Below are 11,289 nucleotides of genomic sequence, written 5' to 3' on the forward strand. Positions count from 1 at the left end.
AGCTTGTCCAACATCGTCTGAGATGGTTTTGCCTCCAAAAGCTCTGCTCAGGTGCATAGCTGACGGCTAAAGCGTACTGATAATGTCAAGAGAGGTTGGTGGTGTAGACCAAACTTGACACAAAAAGAGTCAATAAAGAGAGATCTAAAGGATTGGAGTATCACCAAGAACTAGTCATGGATATGGGTGCATGTTAGTCTGCTATCCATGTGTCCGAACTATGAGTTTGTCGCGAGACCTTATGGGTTTCACCTCTAGTCTATCCCAACTTGTTCGGGAGCAAAGGCTTTGTTGTTATTGTACCATAGTAGCACAATTATGAGAACAGCATTTTAGAGCTCGGCCTCCATAGAGGCTGGATTTTTTGAAAAAAAATCATACTTTTTGATTTCAAAAAATATCTAAAAAAACTGTACAGGTACTGAGGTACGCAAGATGTGATGTGTATGTGTAAAATTTTAGAACAAAATACCTTGAGATGCGATCTGTGCAAAAGAACAAAATTATGGGCTTTTGAGATGAATAGTATCATGTATTGAAAAGCCACATATTTGCTTATTTTGTACAACCCTCATTTCAACATATTTCATCGTGTATGTCTGTATTTTTTTTAGAATTGTTTGAAATGTAAAAATATGAATTTTGTTGAACTTTGAATTTTTCAAAAACCAGCCTCCATGGAGGCCGAGCTCCAAAAGCAATTTTCGCACAATTATGAAGTACAAAATTGTCCCACTTACGGCCAAGCACGGAAAAATGGAAGAATAACGAAAAGAAATTTGAAACCAAAAGAAGATGTAATTAATTTATTCAAGCATAACAAAAAAAACTAATATCCAGCACATTTCAGAAACACGTTGAAAAAATGGCACATGATTATTGTTGTGGCTAATTCAAAACAGAAATGGATACATTTGAAATGGAACTTCGATTTTCAAATGTAAATACAATTTTTCAAATTAAAACAAGTACGTTTAGACAAAGCTCAGCAATAATTTTTCATTTCTTCAACTCCACCACAACCACTTGAAAGCCCTGCGCTTTAGCAGAAGAACATGCCACGTTTTTTCACATTGTCCTTGATATCAGGTAGCTTTCCCTTGTACCCAATATAGAGCCGAGCCCGCGATGCCAAAAGATGGGCATAGTGAACAGGAGGCACTACAGAGAGAACAAACCCATCGTAACAATATGATCTGACAAAGAGATCCAGTACTTCAGAGGGGAAGTTAAAAATAGCCAAACATTGCTACTTGTACTAACCAATTGAAACAGAAGAGGTGCACCTCGCGTCCCTGCAACATTAGATCGACAGTGAGTTCAACGGTTGAAACTTTGATATGCACACAAATGATCTTGACAGGATATAATTACGTATAGCATAGATGGTTAGTGAGAATTTGCAAAGCGTTGGCCGTAAAGTTGTTCTCGTCCCAGAGAACATGATAACGAACAGGCCGGCTGACTCCCTGGGATATTTCGAAAAATACCAATCAGAACATTGTAAGTAAAAAATATCATTGTGTACTCTATTTGTATAATGAGAATGCCCAACCTTAGTGCCAGCATGGCTACACAAGTAAAAATCAAAGTCAGTGGGATGGCATATTTCTTTATCAACCACAGTACCTGAGATGAGATAATAAAAAATAACACCGATTTCAAAATTCAGTATTTATGACTAGGGCCAACATGATATGCAAGAACGAACCTGGCAATACATTTCCACTTTGAAAAATTGTGCTCCCAACACCATAGTTACCAGCGAACAAACGTGTGTGGTGCTGTTTCTGAACCATAATAATGGTAACTTGTGGATTATAAATAGGATCCAGCGACGCACATGCCTAAGTTTATCATACAAAAATATCAACACAGCAAAGCAAGATAAAATTTAATTGCGCAAACTAATGTAGAAATAAAATTCACCTTTTTAATGGCAGAAAGTTCATGCTCAAGAACCATATTGAGCCGTCCTTTGCTGACAACATCCCTAAAAGATACAAGAATATAAAAAACACAACCAAAAGAGCAAAGAAAACATAGCCAAATAGATATTAACACCTGTAAAATATGATCCTCCGGGGTATATGTCCAGTCGACCTCATGAAAGAAATGAGGTGTTCTCTGCATAGTTTATAGTTAAATGTACATAAGACATATCATGTAATAATGTAATATTTATATATTTAAGAACGACAATATCATACTTGATCATTCCACCAGATATACATCCACTTCCACAATCATTTTCGTTAAATAGACCTTGTATAATCTCTTCATGACGGGCTTGCGGCCGGACTAATCCAGCATAGTTGGTAACCTCGGGCCAGTCTTGAGAAGCTACAACCTTCACAAAGCATGAAATTGTTAAAGATAGTACGTGAAGAAAGACACCATGTCTGGCAACTTGAATGATGACAATGCGCTCTTACAGCTGCAATAGAAGGACTAGAGCGTCCTTCTCCATGATGAGGATGACTAACATCGGCACCAAATATAATAGTTGGTGTGTTACTAACACGTGGGAGATTCCCTACCACAGCATCAAGAAGTACAGTATTTCTTCCCCCCACCTATAAAATCAAATGAATGTAACATATTGCACAACCGGCCCAAAAATTACTAGAACAAAACATACCTTCATGTTGATTTTAAGGGCAATATTTGTAAGATATTGTGGTTTCATCTTTAAAACATGCTTTGCAAGACAACATTGAGAGACTAGCCCAAGATCTGTCTCACATATTCTTTTGATATCACCTGAGGAATGAAAAATTATTAATATAACAAATATTCTAATCAGTCAATGTTCAAGCGTATTTTGAAGTAACAAAAGGAGTACCATAAAGAGTGCCATTCTTGTCGGGCAGTATTACAATCAGCAGGTCAAGTTCTTTGTGCAGTGGTCTGAGTATTTCCATGAAACGTTGGTAATGTTTCTTGAGAAACGGTCGTACATGATTAGGTTTAGCATTCACTAGAGGGAGCACAGGGTCACCCTTAAAGTTCTACAAATTGACACAAAAGAAATGATGAATTGCCGTGCAGCAAAAAGGCACTTTTGAAAGGAGTAATCTGATAGCAATATTTAGATTGGATCACAAAGAAACCTACCATTCCAGAGATTACGCACATCACAGCCAACTCATCACAGAAAGCCACAGCAGCAGCATGCGTGATATCTGAAGCGAAGTTAATGCATGCCCAGGTGTTAACTTCTCCTCCCTTGACCATTTGCTACAACATAAAAATAACCCAGAAAATTAATGCTGGAGATAAAAGAATTCCATAAAATAAAGAAGCTATTGAATTACAAAAATATATGGAGGGATGAAGAAGAAAAACAGTTTTTCTGATTGGTGGAATGACTTCCATACCTTAAGCCGCATATTCCACTTGCCAACTTTTGGCAAGAATTCCTTCACTTTGCCTTGGTCATTAAATTTGAGCTAATACAATAAAAAAATTGTGAAATACAGAGAAACATATGCCACCAGTAGATATTCACCACGATACTTACCACAGGAGGAGGTAGCACACGACCCTTGACTATTGTGAGTTTGTTCTCAAAAGTTATGCCAAATTCCTTTGCATGCGGGTCCTCATTGTATGGGTTCACTGTCTGTTAAATAAGATAAAACAAGACAAGGACAGATTATATACCTGTTCTAAAAAGAATAAATGTAACTGATTACATATGCAACAATTGACAGCGCAAGAAACAGAAACATAAAACTGATCCTAACTGAATATTAAGATAGCACAACACTAAAAGTATAATGCAGCACTGGAACTAAAACTACTTTCCAGGTGCAACAACCCCGACACCCCACTAAAGGAAGGCAAAAGACAAATTCACCCCCTCGTGTTTAGTACTGCAGTATCTCAACACCCTAAAAAATTTAGTAAAGAAAAGGGGGCATACTACTCGCGGTTAGAGGTGGGATTGGATCCAGACTATCTAAACGGGCTTTGTAGCAAAACTAGTTTGGAATCCAAATGGATTGGAGTTTGTGGACAGTTGACACCCCCAAGGTACACTGTACAGGGATGTTGATATTAGTTGGTAGGTTTATTCTTGCCTATCTGCTTCTGAACTTGCACAGCCCATCCGTGGGCCGCTCCTCCCTGTGTGCAGCCCATGGGAGGGCAGCAGCTTTAGCTCACACAAGCCAACGATTCCACAGATGCTGGTGATGAGCCTGACAGCAAGCAGGATACAAAACAGGATGGAAATAGATGGCACACGGTAACTGAAGAAAGCAATCTGAGTTGACCCGATGACACCATGGAGTGTGTCTCCCGATGTCACTGAAAGCATGGTTGAAGCAACGGAGGACAGCAAAGCAGGTAGGCGCACAAGCGGAAAGAGATCCCTGGTTGGTTGATGGAGACGGCACCATGGAGAATTCATGAGGCAGCACCGAGGAGAAGCTCAAGTTTGTGTTAAATAATCCATTGAATTTTGAATATCCAAGTTCTTAATTTGGACATTAGATGGATATGTGACCATTGGAATTGGATATTGACCAAATCCCATTTTGAATCGCAGTACAAGCAGAAAGAGATCCGTGGTTGGTTGATGGAGCCGGCGCCATGGAGAATTCATGAGGCAGCGCCGAGGAGAAGCTCAAGTTTGTGTTAAATAATCCATTGAATTTTGAATATCCAAGTTCTTAATTTGGACATTAGATGGATATGTGACCAGTGGAATTGGATATTGACCAAATCCCATTTTGACTCGCAGTACATCTAAAACCGATGCAAGTGACATGTTGATGGATGAAAGAGATTCGAAACGACAACACAACAACAGTGCAATTCAGATGAGAAAAGAATTAGACAAAGGATAGAAATGGTGCGAGCAGGTGTGAACTCAGACCGAGGGAGCCGTGAGTGCCATATGTTAGAAATAAGGAGAAGAGAGCGAGGGAACAAGACAGAAACAAGAAGTGGTAGTTCAGAACTTTTAAATGATTGATTTTCTGAGGATAACCGTCTCTTTTAATATAATGATAATAGGATATCGGGGTTTTCAGTTCAAGCAATAAGGCTGCTATTACACTAAAACTTCAGAGAAAACTGGACGTACTCCATCAATCACGACAACAAATACAAATACATGAATGGATCTACATATGGGAGTAGTACAGCTTTATACATAAATAGGTAAAATCTTTGGTCTCTACAGGAAACTAATGGGGTGTCTTTGGTCTCTACAGGAAAATAATGGGGTGTCGATACAACAAGCAACTTCTAGCAACAAATAGTTATAATTCTGTTTCCCCTAAATATTTCCCACTTGCCCCACACCAATTTGTAGGATAACAATTTCTCCTCCATTTACATCATAGTGCATTAAAATGAAGTACACCTTTCGATATTTGGGGTCAATGTTGCAGAAGGATTGGGGGGGGGGGGGGGGGGGGGGGGGGTATTGATGAAGATGTGCAGTGGCGCCAAACTTCTGACATTCTCTGTGACAAGAGAGTGCCACAAAAGCTAAGAGGCAAGTTCTACAGGACGGCGGTTCGACCCGCAATGTTGTACGGCGCTGAGTGTTGGCCGACTAAAAGACGACATGTTCAACAGCTAGGTTTATGGGTTTCACCTCTAGCCTACCTGATGCGGAGCATCCTATGGTCGTCCCCATGGACCTACCTACGTTTCACCAAGTGCCAAGTGGACCGATGACACGAGCACATGCAAGAGCTCTTGAGACCGAGGTGATATTCCATATGACCCACGTGAGACATGGCTACTACCTAAAGCCGGAATGCTATGTGTGATTAGGTATGAAGAAGACCACCTCGGAGATGCTCAGGATGATGGACAAGCCCTCAAGTACATGGACGAAGCCATACCCGTAGGGTATGGGACGGGTAGAGCAATACCATGCCCATACCCGTGTAGTTAATGGGTACAAAATTCTACCCACACCCGACGGGTGCCCATAGCCATTGGGTACCCAACGGGTTAGATCAAAAGGTACACACGTTATTCGCAATTTTACATTCATCTATAACACATTTGAAAAAAAACATTAATCTCAACTCAATAACAGATAGATGAGTACATGACAATTATCTCGATTAAAATTGAATTGGTGACAACTTTATCACAAGCTCATGACATAACTTTACCAGAGGTACACTCGTGAATCACGGGTAAGATCCACATGTCAGTATAAATAGGTAGGGTATGGGTATATCCATGGGTAAAAGGCTATACCAGTGCCCTACCCATGACATAACAGGTAGGGTATGGGTACTACCCATGGGCATAAAATTGTGCCCATACCCTGCCCATGCGGGTACGGTATCCATAGGTACCCGCACGCGTAGGTAAAATGCCATCCTTAGACGAAGGAGCACGTCGAGAGGAATCGGAGACGGCTCCCAGGACCCGGACATCCGGCCCCTGGAAGCCTCAGCCACGGCAACCGCCCGGAAGCCGAACCCCTACAGGCACCGGACATCTGGCCCAGGCCCGAACATCCGGCCCCCAGCCCGGACATCCAGCCCGACTTGAAGGCCCGGACATCCTGCACCTGCCTGTGCGCAGAGAACGGGCCAAAGGCCCATGTATCTTTCCTTTCCCCTCCTACCTTGTGGACTACCCCTATACATAGACCTCCTCCTCCACCATCTAGGGTTAGCAAAGGATTAGCTCATTGAGATAGAGCTTTGCTCATCCACTTATCCCTACTCCCATGGAAACCAAGACCTCCATGTGAGAAGATCCCCCAAGTGGATTCAAGACCCCTTCATGAGAAGATCCTTCTAGGATTCGAGACCCCTTCATGGGATGAACTAGCTAACGTTTGTATCGTTCTTTGTTGACTTTGGATCGTGTATCTCTCCGCATGTATGTGGATCTAGCACATGTGTGATTGCATCTCGTCTATTTGAGTGATTTGCCTCTTTGTGTTCTTCGTGTTCTTCCCCCTTTCCCCTCCAAATCGTGAAAGATCGACATCATAGGGTTCCACCCTACATCACTACCCCAACTTGTTTGGGACTAAAGGCTTTGTTGTTGTTGTTGTTGTTGTTGAGGTACGGAGCCATTGCTTAAATAAGTCATGTGAAGGAAGAAAAAAAGAAAGACATAAAAACAGGCATGCAAATGTTAAACTGCACACCGCCGTGCAACTGTGTGTTACCTGTAAAATGGTCTTCTCATGGTCCATAGGGTGCTGGCAAGCGACACTAAGAAGATATGATATCTGTTTTGCGTCAGAAATCTCACAGACCTAAATTTTCAAAGTATTGCAAAGCAGATTGTAATATGATGAAGTGTAGATAGCATTTATAATAGTACTGAATAATGCAAGTATGGCGCAAAAAATATCCATAGCAGATTTTTAGTATACTGACCTCCATTGGTAGGTAAGTTGTTGGCTTCTCTTGATCACGAACTTTCAAACATGGTACACGAGACCGAATAGTACGTCGATATGTTTCCTTGAAGTACTCTACTACTGTCTTCCCAGTACCACTATCATCACATGGGCAACTATCACGAGAAAAACCAGTCAAACAATGTTACCAGACATAAGAGAAGCTTCATATATGAGTGCTTGAACTACATACGGTAGCTGGCTTGACCCTTGTGACGTAAGGCCAGTTATACGATATTTCTTGTCTGCATTTTTTTCAAGTGTGAAATTAACTTCTACATCACACAGATCTTTACTTACCTGTCCATGAGCGAGGGGCAAACTTATTAGTAAGGAACTTTTTTTATCTATATTACTAGGGAAGTTAGCACAAAGTTGGAAGTACTGCTAAAACATCATAATGTAAGTTATAATCAATGATAACACAAGAACACGACCTTCAGCCGTTAGCACAAAGTTGGAAGTACTACTAAAACATCATAGTAAGTTATAATCAATGATAACACAAGAACACACCTTCAACCGTTCACAAAAGTCAAAGGGGTCATCTGATATGTCCCTGTTCAGAAGCAGTGCAACTAAATTGATCACAGGTAGAGGATTGATGAATGGTTTACAGGATATATCTGCAAGAGAGAAATGTCAAGGTACCTTCAGATGCGAGGTATGAACAGAGGCAATTTCATAGCCTACCTTGCAATCCCATAATGCCCGACTTATAAACAGAATGATTACGTATTCTTTCGAACTTAACATGCATAGCAAGTGTGGAAGAAACATTAAAGCCAATAGATAATATTCAAAGTGCCAACTGCCTAGTATGATTGTATGAATGATGCCCTCTATGTACCATGACCTACACTATTCATTATGTTGCAGCTGCATGGATCCTAGTCCAGAATCAAGTCTGATTGGTGCCATCTATTATCTATGTATCATCATTGTAAACTACCATTCCTTACCTTGAAGTTGTGTGCTCCCACTGCATTGATAGCTCTTGTACCAGTACCATGACTGTAAACTACCATTCATTCTCTTGCAGCTGCATGGATGCCCAGTACTACAGTACAAATGGCATGATCTCACATACATTCTTAATAGTCGAAGATGGAAAGATTTTTCTACATGGTTTTTTTCTTGAACAGTTTTCTTCTTATTTGTTGTTGTTAATATATTACTTCAAGGAAGCCAATGGTATTATCAGTAGCCAACCACTTCAGCTCTGCTCAACCAAAGCAAGGACTGGCTGCATAGTTTACCTACTGCAACTCATTCTGCATACAAGCATTACAATATGGCAATACTTTTGTGAGAGAAATTTTCTCTTCACGGAGCTGGAGTATGAAACACCAAGGTCGTGATTGGGATCTAACCGATATTTAATGAAATTCCCATCTGTGTGTTTTGTATTCTCTGATAAAAACCACAGCAGTTTTTCAAGCCCTCGCCAGGTTGAGATTTATAAAATGACCGGCCAACTAGGCAATACCTACAGATGAAGACATGAAGCCTTTTTAGCAATCAACAAAAATAATGACGCTGAAAGAGATTGGTGAGAAAAAATATAACCTTCCAAGGAACAATTCACGTAGAATAGTATTAAATGCTTGATAGAATTCTTCACTATCAATTCGTCCGAACAAAACTTTATCCAATGTTATCTGGACCCTAAAATGTCTCTTACCCCTTGAGGGAGCAGCAACATCAGTAAGCAACATTAATTAGATCAGGGTTATTGATATGTCCAGAATATCATACCCCTCTGGTAGTATTACCTTGGGAGGCCACAAAGAATATTTTCCTGGTCAGGTAGTGTTACTTTAAAAGCCTCACAAGTAAATGGAAATGGACGAGATGTATATAAGCTTTTCTTTCCATCATATGCAGGAAGACGACCACCCAAACGTGATTGCCCATACAGCTTTGCAAGTTGTATCATGACATCACCAGCTGAAGTAGGCTTAGGATCTATTAATACCTGTAAGATAGTACAAACAAATTAGAGTTGTGATGTTAAAAAATAAATCATACAATATGACAAAGTTGTCATGAAAGCCGTCTTACATGATATCGGCAAAGAGTTTCATTATAAGTTAGTTTAAAATGGTTTGCCTTCACAATATAGCTTTCACCAGCAGAAACGAATCCAGGGCGCTTTAAGCTTTCGCCGGGAACAAATTTTTGGAGTTCAGGAATCGAGCATGAGACTGTACTTGATGGCCCAGAACCTATCCTGCCTCCGCGACCACCACTTGAGTGACGGTTTTTATTCTTTCTCACCATGGCTAGTCTCCAAAGCGACGCATAAAGTATATGTAAGAAGGTCAAAATAAAGATTAAGCAGCAAGAGAGATATTGCAAGGTCAAGAGCAAAGTGTGCCAAGTTAAACTTGAAAGAATGCAGCATATAATAACTGAGAACAGGCTAAAATTGAATAGGGGAAATGACCATTGCATGAAAATATCATTCACTGCAGATATAACTGCCTGGTACAAAAGGGGGAGAAGAGAAATTTCGTTCTTTTCAGACAAGATAATATTCTTTTCATATCATAACCTCCACTTAAGCCGGACTGTAAGTTACTCCCTCCGTCCCAAAATAAGTGTCTCCACTTTGTACTAACTCTAGTACAAAGTTGTACTAAGGTTGAGACACTTATTTTGGGACGGAGGGAGTATTTCTTTATATGCTCAGTGTAAAAAGATACTGTCATGTAATGTAAGATTGTAAGTTCTTACCATTACATATAACAGCATAAGATGCAAGAAAATAGAAACTCAATAATTACAATTCGACATATCATATCATAACCTTCACTTTAAGTCTCAAATATATATGTTCGTTTTTATTTTTATTTTTGAGGGAAGCCCATCATGATTAACCTTATCAATCAGGACAGCTTGGGGGTTCATCAACCCATATATATGATCAATTATACTCCATAATAACGTGAAAATAGAGTCTCAGGGCTTACCGACACAACCTCGCCCACCAGCCACCACCGCTCGATCGCCCCCTTGCCCACCGCCTAGCTCTTCCGGAGGGCAAGATCACAACCAACTGTCGCCCAGATTCTAGCGCGCCCAAAGCCCCCAAACAGCTTTCAGGCCGCCGAGAGACCGAGTATCTATCTGACAGTCTGCGTCCGAGCAGATCCGCCCCACGTATTCACCTAGGGTTTGTAGATAGAACATAGAGCGCAGCTCAAAAACCAAAAGGCGAAACAGAGTACTCTGGCGGTAGTCGACTCAACATGGTGGGCCCCTGCTTCTCTCCAATATTATAACTAGGATTCGTCTAGGTCGCGGCGGAGAGAGAGGGTCGGGATGAAGATGAACAGTTCCTTTATAAATAGGATTCGGTAGTCTTTTATTTCTGATCAGGAGGCTAAATGGGCTTTTTCTCTCGAATCGGAAGAAGAAAGACGGCGGCAGGTATACCTGGGCATATCTGGGCATACACCTGGGCATATCTCGGACCGAGCCGGGCCCAAAAAAAAAAGGCCTGGTGCTAAAAACCTAGGCCTGAGCCCGGCCCAGCCCGGCCATCGGGCCTACCAAATCAGGCCCAAGCCCGGCCCAGCCCGGTCATCGGGCCTACCAAATCAGGCCCAAGCCCGGCCCGAACCCGAGAAACCCGCCGCGGCTCAGTCGTCCCAGCCCGTCTATGGCTAAAATCATGTTTTTTGCAGGCCCAAGCCCAGCCCGGTTATCCGTCGGGCTCAGTTTCCTGGCCCGAGCTCAGCCCAATGGCACACTCGGGCTTAGCCCGGCCCGGGATTTTTGGGCCAACCGGGCCGGACTGCCCATGGTCAGGTATAGTGGCAGGTGACAAGAAAGAGTCAAATCCAGAGAGCTCATATACATCGCTTATTGCAGCAAGTAGT

The 11,289-nt window shown here is 41.5% G+C and overlaps 1 protein-coding gene across 7 annotated transcripts; it reads right to left on the reverse strand.

Annotated features, from left to right (window-relative positions):
- Positions 1 to 857: 857 nt before the first annotated feature.
- On the reverse strand, positions 858 to 10,810 carry LOC109770050 (protein argonaute 1A). Of its 7 annotated transcripts, none has more exons than XM_045233999.2 (23): positions 10,378 to 10,810; positions 9,467 to 9,687; positions 9,178 to 9,380; positions 8,972 to 9,088; positions 8,776 to 8,891; positions 7,919 to 8,028; positions 7,596 to 7,702; positions 7,380 to 7,518; positions 7,166 to 7,255; positions 3,524 to 3,625; positions 3,381 to 3,452; positions 3,118 to 3,240; positions 2,846 to 3,011; positions 2,642 to 2,763; positions 2,436 to 2,576; positions 2,211 to 2,350; positions 2,065 to 2,127; positions 1,930 to 1,993; positions 1,712 to 1,790; positions 1,556 to 1,571; positions 1,375 to 1,469; positions 1,264 to 1,295; positions 858 to 1,161 (listed from the first exon to the last, which is right to left on the reverse strand). In XM_045233999.2, exons 2-23 carry the CDS (start codon positions 9,683 to 9,685, stop codon positions 1,069 to 1,071), a joined length of 2,409 nt encoding a protein of 802 aa, XP_045089934.1. In that variant the 5' UTR covers positions 9,686 to 9,687; positions 10,378 to 10,810; the 3' UTR covers positions 858 to 1,068. The 7 variants fall into 7 exon arrangements, with proteins under 7 accessions (XP_045089934.1, XP_020184347.1, XP_045089933.1 ...); XM_020328758.4 differs by having other exon boundaries at positions 1,556 to 1,629; XM_045233998.2 differs by having other exon boundaries at positions 1,712 to 1,847.
- Positions 10,811 to 11,289: the final 479 nt, after the last annotated feature.

Source organism: Aegilops tauschii, chromosome 1, assembly GCF_002575655.3.
Source record: "Aegilops tauschii subsp. strangulata cultivar AL8/78 chromosome 1, Aet v6.0, whole genome shotgun sequence".
NCBI classification, from domain to species: domain Eukaryota; kingdom Viridiplantae; phylum Streptophyta; class Magnoliopsida; order Poales; family Poaceae; genus Aegilops; species Aegilops tauschii.